Below are 17,744 nucleotides of genomic sequence, written 5' to 3' on the forward strand. Positions count from 1 at the left end.
ACGTTTGTCATCTTGGTTCACGCCGAAGTTCTTGGTCCCGAAGAGCTCGGTGGTGGTCGCCACGGAGATGGACGTGATGGCCCCAGTGCAGATGCCGATGATGGCGGTGCTCACGTACCACAACATCCTTGTCACCAACATCCCGATTGGGTCCTTCGTCTTCGGATACGCCGCGGCGTTGCTCTACCGCAGCCGGCGAGGCGGCGACGGGAAGTGCATGGGGATGGAGTGTTATAGCACGATGTTTGTCATCTGGGGATGTCTGTGCTTACTCGGGACTGTCCTAGCTTTAGTCTTGTACGCACGTACGCGCAAGTTTTATTCAAGAAGTATAGAGAAGTAGTAGCTAACTAAACGAATGCACTCTTCAATACGAGTTAGGATATACACCTTTTCTTTTATTTTGCCAAATATCTTCGCTCAAGGAAAAAAATATTCCTGGACATGTATGTATGTGTTATTGATCGAGAAATCGGCATTATATAATTCACCTAATCTAAGATACAAGTGTTTTTTTTGGTCGGAATCTAAAGTGCAAGTTCAATGTGTGGTTTTTGAACATTGAGGTATTAATCAGACTGTTACCATGTCACTAAAAGAAAAACGTATTGCATTGACACGACTTATGATACTCGACTCGATAATTCGATACGATGGCCAAATAGTCTTACGGGCCCACATGATAATGCACATGACTACTAAGATACTTTAGCGTGGACGCAATTTCTCTTTAAATCTTAGGTAATGAATTATGAGCAATATGATATATTATTCATTGCTTTTCAACCGTACTAATTTGTCGAGTGATAATTCTTTGTGTTCGTACCTCACAGCATTATCCTAAAAAAAACTGATCTTTTGACTCATTGACTATTGTTTTTATGCTGCTCGCTTGAACAGGACAATAAAACGTGCCGCGATTCCAACCACAACATACAATCCCAACTAGAAAATCGAATTTGCACTAACAAATACCATATATATGTCTCGATGAGATGCACTCGCCACAATTTTATTTCTCCCTAGTAAGCTCGAAATGATTCATGAGAAAGTAATAATGATAGCAAAACTCATCTAACCTTACGAGACATTATGCGTGCTCGATTTGGATGTACTAGGTTTTGAGATTCAAATCACGGGATATCTTCCGGCTATAATCGAGTCGGGGATCACGTTCCTTAAACGTGCGTGCATATCCACGAGATCAATCGAGACGAAGAGCTCGGTTATCATTTGATCGCGATCTTGAGAGAGAGAGAGAGAGAGAGAATTTTTGGACTCTGACTTATGTGCATGAGGCTGAGATTGAACCGTGGACCCGTCGGATATCTCCGACCCCAGCTCACGGGACCGCAAGCAGCCCCCCTCTCGTCCAAAGCATCTCATCCGTGACATCTCACTCCTGACGTCGTAATTGATGTGATCTCCTTCTTGTCCCATCCCTTTTTTCTTAATTTAATTAATCTATTTATTGTTGCTTTTGGGAGTGCGTGTGTACAGGCCGGAACACAAATTGTATTCAGTAAGTGAATTTGGTTCACTATCATAAACTCTCACTCACTTAAAATCAAAAAGCGACTTTACTCGACAATTAAAGAATCGCTCTCTCTCTCGAGACTACAATAGGTTCATTTAATCTGTGGTAAAGAGGTATGTGCCTTTACATAATATGTTTCTCTCGATCGGTGAATCAAGTATAGAATAGACACGTTTTCCGCGTTTTGTAATGTGCTTTCACTACAAAAAAACAAGGGTTTTTCAACGAATTTTCCCACGAAAAATTTGACAAAATTCGTTGGAAAACGAATTTCCAACGAAATTAGCAACGAAAAAAAATTCTTTGGTAATTCGTCGTCGCAAATTTTTGCGACAGAAAATTTAAATTTTCGTTGGTAATTTGTGACGAAATTTTTTCGTCGCAAAATTCGTGGCAAAATTTGTTGGAAAGTTCGTTGCTAATTATTCGTTGCAAAAATCGTGGTAAACTTCGTCGGTAATTATTCGTGGTAAAATTCGTGGCAAAACGAATTTCCGACGAAAAAAATTCGTCGCTAATTCGTCGTCGGAAATTTTTGCGACAAAAAATTTTATTTTTTCATTGGTAAATTCCGACGCAAAAAAATTCGTTGCAAAATTCGTAGATAAATTCGTGGCTAAATTTGTTGGAAAATTCGTTGCCAAATTCGTTGCTAATTATTCGTTGGAAACATCGTGGCAACATTTGTCGCCAATTATTCGTGGCAAATGAATTTCCCACGAAATTAGCGACGAACAAAAAAATTTCCCACGAAATTAGCAAAAAAAAATTTGAATTTTCGTTGGTAATTTGTGACGAAAATCAATTCGTGGCAAAGTTCGTTGCAAAATTTCGTGGCAAAATTCGTCGCTAATAATTCGTTGGAAAAATCGTGGATAAATTCGTCGCTAATTATTCGTGGCAAAATTCGTGGCACGATGAATTTCCCACGAAATTAGGGCCGAAAAAAAATTCGTCGCAAATCGAATTTTTGCGACAAAAAATTTCAATTTTCGTTAGTAATTTGCAACGAAAACAAATTTCGTGACTGAATTTGTGGGAAAATTCGTTGCAAAATTTGTCACTAATTAGTCGTCGCAAAAATCGTGGGAAATCGCGAATTTTTCCGACAAAAAATTTCAATTTTCGTGGGTAATTTGCGACAAAAAAAAAATTGTTGGCTAAATTCGTGGGAAAATTCGTTGCAAAATTTGTCGCTAATTATTCGTTGCAAAAATCGTGGGAAATCGCGAATTTTTTCGACAAAAAATTTCAATTTTCGTTGGTAATTCCCGACAAAAACAAAATTCGTGGGAAATCGCGAATTTTTTTCGAAAAAAAACAAGGGTTTTACCATGAATTTTGCCACGAAAAATTTAACAAAATTCGTTAGAAAACGAATTTCCAACGAAATTAGCGACGAACAAAAAATCGTCGTTGCAAATTTTTGCGACAAAAAATTTCAATTTTCGTGGTAAAATTTCGTGGCAAAAACGAATTTCCGACGAAATTAGCAACGAAAAAAATTAGTCGCTAATTCGGCGACGAAAATTTTTGCCACAAAAAATTTTAATTTTTCGTTTGTAATATTTGCGACAAAAACAAATTCGTGGCAAAATTTGTAGATAAATTCGTGACTAAATTCGTTACAAAATTCTTCGCTAATTATTAGTTGCAAAAATCGTGACAACATTCGTCGCTAATTATTCGTGACAAAATGAATTTCCCACGAAATTAGCAACGAACAAAAAAATTCGTCGCAAATTTTTTTCAAAAATTTTGGCAGCCAAAAATTTGAATTTTCGTTAGTAATTTGCGACGAAAACCAATTCGTGGCAAAGTTTATTACAAAATTCATGGCAAAATCCGAATTTTTCCATGAATTTAAACATAATCTAATATTTTATTTTTTGATTTTTAACCTAATTAAAAGAAAAATTAATTTCTAGAATTTATATTTAACATTGAGCGCTTAATGTCAAAATATTATAATAATATGAAAATGAAATACATTTATCAACGTTTTCCACAAGAATGACATAAATATTTTTTTTTATAGTACACATAATGAGAGAATAAATAATCTTGCATAATAAATAATGACGACAAAAATGAATCAAAAAAGAATATCATGCTTTTAGCGACAATCCCCAGCATATAAATACTAAACAAAACTACTAAAGATACGGTCCATGTGTGATGCTCACTTCCTGCTCCAGTTTTAACAGATGCCAGTTGAAATGTCGTTGCAACCTCTCATTTGCATAACTTATGCAGAAATTGCCACGACAGCCTCTCTCTGTATATGCTGTACTTCCGAGGTTCTACCTACACCAAAGTGTTATCTTAGCCATAATTTTCTGGAATAGATAGCCGAAAAATAAGAGTAGGCTTCATTAAATCTGCAAATTCACACTGCATCTTCAAATTCCAATACCAAGTTAATCACCATAAAATTTCGTCATACTCATCGAGGCATATCTTACGGATGCAACTCAAAAATGGGCAAGAAGAGAAGTTACAAATATCAAATTCAAAATCCAATAAAATCCCAAAAACTACAAAATGAATATTCAAGAAAGTATACTAGTAGATCAAAGTGCAGCATAAGTATGGCAACCCAAGGTTTTTCATCATCTGGAGCACTTCGTAGATACAAAAGCAGAACATGCATTGCATTGACCATCTCTTCATTGGCCAACTTACCCAAAAAAGATACAACATCCTTCCCTTCATTGGCCAACTTACCCAAGAAAGATACAACATCCTTCCTCCTGTTATTTCAAACAAGAATACTAAGTATCATGCCAAAACAATGTAGAATAGCTTAGGTTCAATCTACTACTACAAGTTCTCGATATGTTTAAGTTACTTCCTCAAAACCAAAACCACACTCTCCAACATAATCAGGGGAGACCAAGGTACTAAAGATACATAGATATATATTATAAAAGGACATCCAGGTATTTCATACCTTGTAATCCCAATCCCTTTACTGTGAACCCATAACTTAGAGAGTCCTCAAGAGGCTATCACCATAATATAACCATACACAAGAAAATGAGACGACAAAGTCCTCAAAGGGGAAAAGAAGCATCTACAGCCTCACCTTCCACATCACCAAGAAACATGTATGACAGTTCACATAAAGAACATGATATAAAGCATCTTTTTTTAAAATGCAGCTCAACTTCTCTAGTCACCCTAGGTAGTACTTAACATTGTGGCAATCTTTGCATGACACCGTGTCGTACTAGAGTTGATCTATTCAAGCCACACATGGATATTTATTATTCAATATGTTTCAATACACAAATAATTATTTAACTTTCTAGATGTGGGAACTAAGGCCATTTTCCGGGACAGTGAAAATAGTTTCATTACTGGACATTTTTCTTTATGGATCTCTCAGCAATAAAGACTAACAAAGCGAAGAGATGATGATTGAAGGAACCAGTCATTCTTTTGACAATAAATACAGGAATTTAGATGCAAAATACTAAATAATACACTTCACATAAGCAGCCCAAACAAATTTGTTTCATATCTGCTCCATTTTATTTCTGCCCAAACCCAATGGCTTCAAGTTGTTGTACCTAATTCAAAATCCAAACTTGGTGAAAAGATTGCAGAATGGTTGTTTTTACTAGAATAAGCTAGCGCCATTAAATTTATGTTGGCATCTCTTAATTGCTTGATTAACTGGCTGCCTAGCTGAGTTGGGACGTAAGGCACCCAGAATCACAATACTGACCTCAACAGATCCTTTGAGTATGCCGCATATGCAATAACAATCTTCAGCAAGTGCAAGCAAAAAGAAAGTACCTCTCATTGCGGTTAAGTTGAGCACCAAAGTAGAAGGCCACAGAGAGCAACCAACAGTCATTATGCACAGCCACCAAAGACAGCCAGTCCTTGCATTTCATTCCATCTCTAGAAAAGGAGCTTTAACATTTGGAGTCCGTAATCAAAACTGAAATACCCATTAAGATATCAAAGCAAAAAATAAAGAATTTCCTTTCGGATCATGAATAAAAAGAACCAACAATAACCTAAAGCACACTTATCCCCTTTCTTATCAACCCACCACAGCCACTTCCCCAATCAAATTGACCACAGTTTCATAGAAAAATCACCTAACAGCAGTTACCCATTTCCCACATACCTCATCCCACTTCCTCAAAATTGCAGCACAAGCTAAAGTCAAAACCTTTTTCTCTAAAAGGCGCAATCTACCACGAATTTTCCCACGAATTTCAAAAAAATGCATTTATTCTAATATGTTCTATTTTTCCACGAATTTAAAAAAAAACGCATTTATTCTAATATGTTCTATTTTCGTTGAAAAATTAGTGGCAAATTAGCGACGAAAAATGCATTTACTCTAATGTTGAAGGGGGAATGCTTCACTATCTGGTCAAGTTATCAAGTTCTCGTCGGCCAGACGATTCACTGGCGAAGATTATCCCCGGTCATGTTCAAAACTGCCCCTTGGGACAATCATCTTTGACATCCCGATGCCTTGCATCTATTCCATGATAAGACTATCGTACAATACTTTCTTGAGCACACTAATTATTGGCGATAGTCTATTAACTTGAAAAATAAATGGAAAATAGGCTATAACTTCCAAGGTATATTTGAGTGAAGATCAATTCAAACTAGCCAAGAATCGATACAACGCACTCCTTGGTCAAAAATTGATTGCGATAGAGTATCGTCAAACCAAAGTTGGTCCAGAAAGAATAACGTGGTCCAATCGCCTGGTTCAAAAAAATCCCCATTCCAGATGTTTGAGGACTCAGGATAGTCATAAATGACGTTTACGACGATTCTTGGCTCTGCGGAGATTATTTTGAATTATAAGATCGATTAATGAGAGAAATCTGGTCAGTTATTCAATTATAAGATTGATTAATGATTATCCTCACCAGCGGCACTGCAGGGCTCCTGATTCATTGTTCGCGCCACTAACGCTTCCTCAAATCGAACCACAAAGGTCTCACCGGACATGCCAAAAAAGTTGGAAAATATGGAGTGGCTTTGTTTCCACTAGGCAGCGGTAACTTGGTATCCGAAAATATTGAAGGAATGTAAAGCTTAATCCAGGCCTGAAGAATCCAGGAAGGGCCGTAAAAAATGCCAGAAGTATTCTCGTACATATGCAGAGAAGCACGGGTCAATCCCCCTATAAAGGACAGCCAAGACTAGTCGTAGAGTAGATTTTTAAAAAAAAAAATTTCCTTTTTTTTTCATTTTCTCTGTGGATGCTGAGCGGTCCGAAAACATTTGTTAAGTATATTTAATAAAAAATCATGTCCTATGACGTTGAATGCATTAAAACTGAAAAAGAAGAAGATATGGAACAATTTTTAGTAAAATCCTCTTATTTATATTCTCCAAGATTTAGAGGACCATGCTGAGCGGATTGAACTCCCCCCTTCAATAAACTCTTTTACATTAACATCATAAAAATGGAAAGAAGTATGTACCACTGAATAGATGCGTAAGAATTGGCAGAAGTTTTTCTTAATAAAAGAAAAGAAAAAATCAAACTTCAAGCCTTCATCATCTTGCAGACCGAATGCACAATCATGCAAAAATCGTGCATGACGACAAAGGAATTTTCTCGACTACCGATAGAACTAAGAAATTATTCATTTCCTTTTCCTTTGATATGCATATAAGTGCTTCCAAAATTGATTTTTTCTCAAATATTTTTGATGGATACGCAGGAAATTTGTAATTTCGAACAACCCACTTATCGAGATAAATCGAACGAAATGAATCCAACATAGAGCTTGTTCAATTGATTGCTCTGACCGGCCATGCATCCTCTTAGATGGTTGGGCAAGAAAAGAGGTGACAGAGTAATAATCATTCACGAAACACTTCAATCTTTCGCCAGCGAGCTGAGTGTGTCGGCACATTTGTTAAACCTATTTTAGTACAAAAAACTTAACCATTCAAAGTATCGCCAGCTAAAAAGAGAAACAGCCATTGTGCTATGAAAACATAACGAATTTTTTTATTGAAGTAAGCGAAACATGCATTCCTCAATTTTCAAAGTGTATTGATATGCGGTATTATCGCGTTCAGTGATCATGACTATTGTCTTTAAGATATTCATGAATAACACCCTTATTATTATTATTATTATTATTATTATTATTATTTTCACCTATGTGTTGCTCTTAGGTCCTATAATCAAAACTCTTCATACGATCCGATTTATTGCACTTCTCCGATTGATTCCAATATGAACACTATCAACAATACTTTCCCCTGAAAATATTCACTAATTTGATCAACTATTCCTTCACTGCTGTACCAAAAGGAAGCTGTACACTAACAGGAACTTTACACCAACTTCACATTTCCCCTCCACCGGTTTGGAACGCTCAAAACGAGTAAATTATCTTATTCACCTGGGATCAAATGACCCTGACCAGTGACCGTCGACCGTAGACCGAACGTCAATGCAGCCCCGCAGCGCCGTCGGGCAAACCCCACCCTTTCGCTTCTCCAGGTCGTAAACCACCTCAAAACCCCGTTGCCGATAATTCCCCATGGTTGCCTCGGGCCTGCCTTCCGCCTCGGCCTCATCCCCACCGTTCATCAGCATCAAGCACCCAACTCGCGACCGCCTCCTGCTGCCGTTGCCGCCGTCCATGAAGTCGTAGAGATAATTCCTCCTGGGAAGCACCACCTCTGGACCCCTGCCCCACGAAATGCAATGTAACAGGAGGCGCGCTCGTCATTGCGTCGCTGTCGAAGTAGCAGCACGGGCTCAGCCCGGTCTTGTCTTCTATTTCTCTCGCTTGCTTATGGACTCGGCTGAGCCGTCGCTCAAACTTGGCGACCAACGAGCCGTACAGGCCCGCAGGCAGCATGGTGAACGTCGTCCCCGAGTCGACCACCATTCTGCCATTCCCGTGGCCGTCCACTGCCCTCAATTTCTCCGCGGCCGGAATATGCTTCCGGTCCACGGATATCCCCTGCAGCCTGATGCAGTAGAAGTACCGATGCTTCGGGTTGTCGAGCATCTCGGCTACACGAACTCCGCCTCGTCATTGCTAAACGCTTTCTCCTTCCGCCCTAGGATGAGAGGGCTCGGCCGGCAAACTCGGTATGGAAATGGAGTGGCGATACAGGGTGGCAGTGAAGCTGCCGTCTCCGTCGGCATAGTAAAAGGATGGGCAAGAGAAGGAGGCAGAGTCTGGAGATTTTGTTGGACTCAAGGGCGCAGCAAGCAGCAGCGCAGAGGTCGGAGGAGGAGAGAGAGGAGTGAGCGGCCGCGCATGCAGGTGGAGGAAAGGTTGAGGGTAACGACGGGGTTGTGGCGGTTGGGGTTGGGGTTGGGCTTGCCCTCGCAGAGGATGCAGTTGAAAGGAGAAGGGAACCAGACGAGGTCGCTGCTAACTGTCCATGAAGATGTAGTTCAAAGCTACGTTGTCTTCTCGCTGTAGCCGAAAGCTTGAACGATTTGAATATTGATTTAAGCATTCATTGCCGCGGCTCCTCAGCGTTCCTGAGACGTGCATTTCTTGCTCTGCTTCTCTTTATTCTGCGGCGGTGAGAACTGAAGATCTGAGATCTCGTCTAAAAATTTCCATCGCCAGTTGTGGTTCTGTTCCTAGACGGTGGTGAGGGCTCCGGTCACCAAATCGAGCGTCGCTGATAAACCAGGTACTCCCGATTATACTCTGTTTTGATGAATCGAAAAGAACCGAAATGATATACTCTGAATCAATCTGGAATCGACTCCATCCATTCGCGTGTATTTTTTTAGCAATTACAGACATCGTTGGCTGATTTTGTTTTGGATTTGGACTCTAATCCAGGGTCATTGTGCTTTTCTGTCATTCCTTCACTGATTGCATATAACTTGCTTGATAAAATGCCTCTGAGAATATGAATCCAAATTGGTCCGAGATTTTGCCTGACTAGAAAATGTGCTCAACATGTTGATGTAGATAGCTTAGCAGTGATTGATTTGTTATAGTCCCAACTTAATCTCACTCATATTCATCATCACTGAAGACGAATCTGATCATTTCATTTTTGATCCTTTGGTGCTCGGTGTGCTCTCGCGGTGATTGAATGGCCGCCGTCGGAGAGGAGAACAAGCCAAAGTTATTAATGTGCACCGTGGCCGATCTCGGATTGTTCCATATTAGTCAGCTCGCCGGCGACGATGGCTATGGCGTCGGTCTGGTGGTCGAAGGTGATTGCTACTTGGACTTGCAAAGTCCATCCTCGATTGTGATACGCGGACCGGGCTCAAAGGCCTGGCCTGCGTCCTTGTGAAATCCTTGTTAGGCATTATCCGCATTTCTGAATTAATAAAAATAAAAATAAATCCGAAAAATAGAAGAAAAATTAGAAAATTGGTTAGAAAAATAAATCTTTATTAGGTTGTTAGATTTCAGCATTACAATTAATTTAGTTTCATTTATATAATACTTACGAAAATTCATGACTTTCTCTGGTTTTTTTTTTGGTCAGATACTTTCTCTAGTTTAGACATAAGAAATTTAGTTTCTTTAGAAAATTGAATTTGATTTGAACTAAGCTCATGGAGGTTGCTGTCCCGGGCTTAATAACGAGGCCGTGTCATATTATTTGCCCGACTCTTATCGGGTTACCTTACTGCGCTTTACCCTTTTAGTCGCTCTTCATTACTTTCTTATACCAATTGATTGTGATTCTTTTATATTGTTTTGCTATGTTGTGATTTGCTTTCTTTAGCCGAATGGTTAGGTTACCGTTTCTAGGATCATAATAAACACCAATAAAAAATCTCATGGACACCTAACAGGCGAGATCTTATGATTCATAATTTTGTAAAAAGACTGCTTGGACTAACAAATAATCAAGTTTAGGTATCGAAGATCATTAGTTAGATAACTAGCGAAATCAAGTCCCCGACCCTACATTTCTAGTTGTGTAGGAAGTGAGGTATGCTCCTATAACTCATTTGGTTTCTAGCCCACCCCACTAGGCTAGTAGCGACACCTCATTTATAATTCTTGTAGGATTAATTGAAACTAAAATTGACTATTCAAATGTCGCGCAAGGTAAGGGTTTAGGAGAACCCGTGCCGAGTGAGGACCGTTGGTCCACCTTTGGCATTACTTCTAAGCCCGTCCTTTCACCGACGGAAAGAAGGTGATGACGATTAGGTCCTTTGTTCTTCTTTGCATAAATAGGATAGACCATCAAGCCATTAACTCAAATAAGCAAACAATCACAGCTTCACCGCCAAGTTACCACCTGTCCAATGCAATTTGTACATAGTGGAAAAATTCCAAATCCATCTACAGTTTGCTGCACAAGATACTGATAAAACAATGTTGACACCTAAATTTTGGCTTACCATTTGAAAATATTTGCACAAAAATTACGGATTAATTTTTAACCCCTAAATAAAAAATAATATATTTAGATGGCATAGCATATAGATAGTAGAAGCATTTTCATCGGCTCATATGGTTGCATTTAAATTGGACCGGCGACGAATGGATTCAAGTGAGGGAAATTCCGAGTTAATTTGTGCTAAGTCCACAAGAATGTGGAATTCAGCCAAGCCCGTTGAATATTCACCATAATCTCAAAAATTGCATGGGCGTTGCACCTGTCAAGCAAATTGAGAAATCTTTATTCTTTATGGAAGTTAATTGATCCATCAAAATTTTGATGAATAAAGAAAGCGAGCGAGAGACGAGATCAGCAAGATATTAAACACTGAGCTGGAGGAGGGTGCAAAAGGCAACGAGTGGAGATAATATCTTACGGAGAGTTTGGGAAGAATTTTCGCAAGCTGGACTCCATTGAATATTATTATTTGCACGATACGAAGAATATATTTTGATGATCAAGTGGAGCCCGGGATACTGGCTATTTAAGGAGCGTACACGGACATGAAGAGGAGGCCACAAAAATTGACATACACGGCCACCATTGAGAGAAAAAGAAAATCGTGAAGAGAAAAACAGGGAGAGAATTCACGGCCAGAAGAGAAAAATCGAGAAAAGTTGTTGAGAGCTGGGAGCATGAAGGCATGAGCGAGCCCCAATCGTCCAGGTAATTCTTGCAGGTTCCTCGGTCACGCATTGCAGCCTTCTCGACTCCCCCAGCCTTGTCACGCCCGGCACTGCTTCACAATAGCCGCGTCGGACACGAGCTGCATCTAAAGAATGTGTTCCCCTTTTTCCGCGATTTCTGGGAATCCGTTTCAGTCATGCCCCAACCGCACAGGACCCGAAGAGAGATCACTATATAAGACCTTCTTGGACTTGGCACACACCCACCTCAGGGAACCATTAATGGGGGCTCAAAGGCGATGGCTGCATCCCTCTCTGCTTGTCCCTCCCCAACCTCCATCTCCCACCTTAGAAACCTTGTACGGGATCCTCGCCGTCGTCCATCTTTCCTCTGTCCTTTTGTTTTGTCAGTCTGTTTCTGTTCTCGTCGCTGCCCGATGTTATAAAAGGAGGACCTGCGCGCAACACTTGGAGCAAATATTAACCGAGAACGATGCCTCCATCACTGGCCCAGTGGCTCTGCCTCGTGGCCGTGATCTGGCTCCAGACCATCGCTGGGACGAACACCAACTTCCCGGCATACTCCTCGCAGCTCAAGCAAGTCCTCTCCATCTCCCAGGTCCAGCTCAACAACCTCGCCTTCGCCTCCGACGCGGGCAAGCTGTTGGGGTGGTTCTCGGGGATCGCTGCGGTGTACCTCCCGCTCTGGCTCGTCCTCCTGGTGGGCGCGTTGCTTGGGCTTGCCGGGAACGGCATCCAGTACCTCTTCGTGGCTGGCAAGGTCACCTCGGTCTCGTACCCCGGGATGTTTCTCCTTGCCGTCCTCGCCGGGAAAAGCATCTGCTGGATCAACACGGTGTGCTACGTGGTCGCGATCGACAACTTCCCGCTCCACTGCCAGCTCGCTGTCGGGCTCACCACCATCTACCAAGGGCTGAGCGCCAGTGTCTACACGGATATAGTTGACGCCGCACTCAACAAGCGCGGCGGGACTGGGGCTAGAGCTAAAGCATATCTGCTTCTCAATTGAGTCCTGCCAATGGCCGTGTCGCTAGCCACCGTGCCTTTAGTTCGGGTTGTCAATGCAGACGGTCCAGGGGCGGGCAAAAATGCGCACGGCCATTGGCAGGACTGAATTGAGAAGCAGATATGCTTTAGCTCTAGCCCCAGTCACGCCGCGCTTGTTGAGTGCGGCGTCAACTATATCCGTGTAGACACTGGCGCTCAAAATTTGGTAGATGGTGGTGAGCCCGACGGCGAGCTGGCGGTGGAGCGGGAAGTTGTCGATCGCGACCACGTAGCCTCACCTGGTAGATGGTGGAGTTCATCAACTAGTCCATAGTTTGAAGTGGACGGACAACCATGGCATTTGCACGTAAATGTCTTGCTTGATCGGGTGTGGACTTTAAGTCTAGACTTCATGGCATTCAGCATTAATTGTCCTTATTTCCTAGCTAGTGAAAACACATGCGAGCCAGGCCGCTCTGAAGGCAGGAGGGACTGAAGCCTGATAAGAGAAGAGATTTCTACAAGAGATGTTAGGCACGTTCTCCATAAGAGATTTCTATGCATACGAAGATAAGATATTGTTCAGTGCATGTCGATTATAAGAAGCTGTTTTCACGTATGTGCTTGCATCGGATGACATAATATTACATTACTCGAAGAAATTCGCCGTATGAATTATCGCTGTCTTGCATTTTTGTCCGTCCACTTATAGGTGAAAAGTTGGCTTTTGGGACAACGTTCTTTAACGTCCTGAGACTTTTAGTCATGGTCCAAAAGCTAAATCATAAAGTGAACATTTTTCTTTTTCTTCCTGTTTCAGCAGAAAGTACGTGGTGTCGAGACCGGCATCAATGGCGGTACTGATGGCACCAATGGTCGGTGCCTACTTCCTGCTCCTCAGCCCTGCCACGGCGGCGCTCTACGTGAGGACCGCCGTCATCGGCATCTGCACTGGGCCATCACGTCCATCTCCGTGGCGACCACCACCGAGCTCTTCGGGACCAAGAACTTCGGCGTGAACCACAACATCCTTGTCACCAACATCCCGATTGGGTCCTTCGTCTTCGCATACGCCGCGGCGTTGCTCTACCGCAGCCGGCGAGGCGGCGACGGGAAGTGCATGGGGATGGAGTGTTATAGCACAACGTTTGTCATCTTGGTTCACGCCGAGGTTCTTGGTCCCAAAGAGCTCGGTGGTGGTCGCCACGGAGATGGACGTGATGGCCTCAGTGCAGATGCCGATGATGGCGGTGCTCACGTACCACAACATCCTTGTCACCAACATCCCGATTGGGTCCTTCGTCTTCGGATACGCCGCAGCGTTGCTCTACCGCAGCCGGCGAGGCGGCGACGGGAAATGCAAGGGGGATGGAGTGTTATAGCACGACGTTTGTCATCTGGGGATGTCTGTGCTTACTCGGGACCGTCCTAGCTTTAGTCTTTGTACGCACGTACGCGCAAGTTTTATTCAAGAAGTATAGAGAAGTAGTAGCTAACTAAACGAATGCACTCTTCAATACGAGTTAGGATATACACCTTTTCTTTTATTTTGCCAAATATCTTCGCTCAAGGAAAAAAATATTCCTGGACATATATGTATGTGTTATTGATCGAGAAATCGGCATTATATAATTCACCTAATCGAAGATACAAGTGTTTTTTTTGGTCGGAATCTAAAGTGCAAGTTCAATGTGCGGTTTTTGAACATTGGGGTATTAATCGGACCGTTACCATGTCACTAAAAGAAAAACACAAGTATTGCATTGACACTACTTATGATACTCGACTCAATAACTCGATACGATGGCCATATAGTCTTACGGGCCCACATGATAATGCACATGACTACTAAGATACTTTAGTGTGGACGCAACTTCTCTTTAAATCTCACGTAATGAATTATGAATAATATGATATATTATTCATTGCTTTTCAACTATACTAATTTGTCGAGTGATAATTCTTTGTGTTCGTACCTCACAGCATTATCCTAAAAAAAACTGATCTTTTGACTCATTGACTATTGTTTTTATGCTGCTCACTTGAACAGAACAATAAAACGTGCCACGATTCCAACCACAACATACAATCCCAACTAGAAAATCGAATTTGCACTAACAAATACCATATATAAGTCTCGATGAGATACATTCGTCACAATTTTATTTCTCCTTAGCTAGGTCGAAATGATTCATAAGAAAATAATAACGATAGAAAAACTCATCTAACCTTACGAGGCATTACGCGTGCTCGATTTGGATGTATTAGGTTTTGAGATTCAAATCACGGGATATCTTCCGGCTATAATCGAGTCGGGGATCACGTTCCTTAAACATGCGCGCATATCCACGAGATCAATCGAGACGAAGAGCTCGGTTATCATTTGATCGCGATCTCGAGAGAGAGAGAGAGTGTGAGAATTTTTGGACTCTGACTTATGTGCATGAGGCTGAGATTGAACCGTGGACCCGTCGGATATCTCCGACCCCAGCTCACGGGACCGCAAGCAGGCCCCCTCTGACCCCATACTGCTCACCACGTGGGAGACCATATGAGCCGAATGAAAATGCCGCAAGCATTTTCATTCGGCTCATATTGGACGTCAGGAGTGGGTTCTAAGGGAATAAGAAGAAGACCAACCGGCGGGAAAGTCTAGCATTCGCCCACTGAGATTGTTCAGTCAATCTCATTCGTGGGAACAAATCCGTTCGTATTAGGATGATCAGTTCTGATCCGGTCCGGCTCCAAGGTGAAACCGGGGAACCGGAAATGAAACATATCACTTTTTTATTTTTTTCCCATCACAACGAAAGAGAGTGACAAATTTTCAACCGTATTGACGGAAACGACGATGAGTGAAGATTTATTGTGGTGCTGGGAAAGTTTAGTTCACATTTTACAAACTTTTTTGAAGAAATTAAATATATATATGTAGTCGGTCTGGTCCTGACCGCCACGACACCAGTTTCACTTTAGACGGTTTCACTTTTAGGAATCGGGAACCGGACTGACACTCTCATGAACCGATCAAACTGGCCGGTCCAATCCGGTCTAGGCGGTTCCCAGTTCGGGCAGTCCGTTTTGCACACTGCTACTTCGCATCCGTTGTCATCGTGCCAGCCACTTGCCTTTCGACTCCATGAGCCCGTGAGTCACCGCGACGTTCACCACTGATATGCACTCCCCGGCCAAACACCATCATTAGCCAAGTTGCGAGCAACCGCGAGGCAATCTTCCTTGGCTAAACCACCACCGCCGGCCACCATCGTCCTGTGCCGTCCATCGAGTTCGAATTTGGAAACGTTATTTGCGAAATAGGTAATAATATTTATCCGATTTGTTATTCTTTATTTATTGCCTAATTTGCATCATCGATATCTAACCGGATTCCTTTGAGTGATTAGGCATTATCAATTAGGATTTATTTCCTAATCCGCAACATGATAAAATCTTTTGATTCTACTTGTAAGTACTGAGATAGAATAATTAGATTATGCAGTTCAAAAATCGACATCTTGGATGTTATCTGTCGATTGAATACATATTTTGATTGATTGTTTTCCTTATCTATAAAAAATACAAAAAGTTTCATTGTTAGGTTTAATAAGATTGTTAGATAGCATTGCATGTTCGATATTTGTAGTTTAATTAGGGTATTTAATAAATTCGAATTTTAATAAAAATACTAAAAATATCACAAGCACGTCATATAGTTTGCATGTTAGGATTTGCTAGTCATATAGGTTAGTCTTCAAATTTGAGATAATAGAAAATCCCAAAAATAATTGCTTTTCTTTCTTGCAATTTGTTTTTTTTTTTATTTATTGATTGTTATTTTTAATGGTTGCGTACCCGTATAATCCCTCATTGTATGTTAGTATCTTAGTTTAAAATCAATCCAAGCTACTTTCATAAATGTTTTCAAAATAAATGAAATGATACCTAAAGGGCGTTAGATTAATATAGTTTAATCAAGTCCCCAAATCAATTTAATAATCTCTATATTTTACTTGGGTTTCTAATCGATCCACCAAAAAGATAGATTAGTAGCGACTCTTAACAACTTGAAGTTGTGAATTGCTATGAGCTTGGGGAAGCCCGAGTTAGGTTTAAAACTTAATAATCTATTAGCCAACCCTCGAGGTAAGGTAGCGACAAACAACAAACTACAGACTTCACCAGGCGTACACCAAACTAGCAGACATTTTTACTGACATATAAACAGATTTTAATCCCATTGAGTGGCATTCAGGTCCATAATTACAATGAGATTCTGCATACTGTTCTTAAACTAGAGCAGCGAACTGATACCTACGAACACCTCAGCTACGAAACCGATTCCTATTTAGAAGTGACAGCGTCAAACTAACCTCACAAACATTTTCTGGTGTGGTTTCCAAGCCCAAAATCAACCGAAAGAGAAAAGGGAATATAAAGGGCACAGGGTCATTGGTCCATTCTCACTTTCAGACCCTTGCTCATAGGCGGCTATTGATGAAATCATAAAGATTGGTTGTACACTGGACAGCAACTCATTACTTAGTCATGATAAGTCCTGGGACTTGCAACAATTACAAATATCACCTTAAACTTTCCCTTACCAACAATTTGCACCTCTAGTTTCAAAATCCCGCATTTTGCACCCTGAAGACCTACAATTCGTATGTTGGAGTCTAACACCAATGGGGAAAAGGTTAGAAAATCTACACAAACTAGCGGGTGCAAAGTAGAAATTCCTTGAAATCTTAAGGTGCAAATTCTGGGGTTTAAAAATAGAGGGTGTAATGTGTAACTAAGGATAAAGTTGTGGACGGCTTTTCTAAATTTATGCAATGTAAATTATTTGTGGTACGCAAACGTTGGCCGAGTCATTATCTGCATACGAATCGATTCAAAGCAAACAACTCGGTTTCTTTCCCGAACCTCTAAGATAAATGCACCAACTGCTGCCCCACTAAAGACGTCCTTACTTTGGTTGCATTGGCGATAATCACGGAAACTACAACAGTTTTTTGACATTCAGTTAAACACAAGAATAACAAAGATAACCAAACACCCAAAAAACGCAAATACGGCCATATCAATTCTGCCGGGCTAATTCCAAAAAAAGCACAAATTTTAGGTCCAGTGACAATTATGGCCCTAACTTTTTTTTGTCTCGTAAAAACGTACAA

The 17,744-nt window shown here is 41.1% G+C and overlaps 1 protein-coding gene, 1 long non-coding RNA gene and 1 pseudogene across 2 annotated transcripts; 1 reads left to right on the forward strand and 2 right to left on the reverse strand.

Annotated features, from left to right (window-relative positions):
• Positions 1–3,488: 3,488 nt before the first annotated feature.
• LOC130139726 (uncharacterized) lies at positions 3,489–4,483 on the reverse strand. The gene is made up of 2 exons (XR_008817824.1): positions 4,219–4,483; positions 3,489–3,840 (listed from the first exon to the last, which is right to left on the reverse strand). It is a non-coding gene; the product is annotated as an uncharacterized LOC130139726 (long non-coding RNA).
• A 3,453-nt stretch (positions 4,484–7,936) lies between these two features.
• On the reverse strand, positions 7,937–9,290 carry LOC130139813 (probable aspartyl protease At4g16563; annotated as a pseudogene).
• A 2,583-nt stretch (positions 9,291–11,873) lies between these two features.
• Positions 11,874–12,637, forward strand: LOC130139734 (protein NUCLEAR FUSION DEFECTIVE 4-like). The gene has a single exon (XM_056317355.1). The coding sequence runs from the start codon at positions 12,056–12,058 to the stop codon at positions 12,590–12,592; it is 537 nt and encodes a 178-aa protein (XP_056173330.1). The 5' UTR covers positions 11,874–12,055; the 3' UTR covers positions 12,593–12,637.
• Positions 12,638–17,744: the final 5,107 nt, after the last annotated feature.

The sequence above is a fragment of the Syzygium oleosum genome, unplaced genomic scaffold (genome assembly GCF_021117445.2).
Source record: "Syzygium oleosum isolate NSW1041296 unplaced genomic scaffold, Sole_v2.1 Sole_v2.13, whole genome shotgun sequence".
NCBI lineage: Eukaryota > Viridiplantae > Streptophyta > Magnoliopsida > Myrtales > Myrtaceae > Syzygium > Syzygium oleosum.

Coding starts and splice junctions, on each gene's coding strand:
- LOC130139734 (XM_056317355.1), top strand. CDS start 12,056: ATGCCTCCATCACTGGCCCAGTGGCTCTGCCTCGTGGCCGTGATCTGG.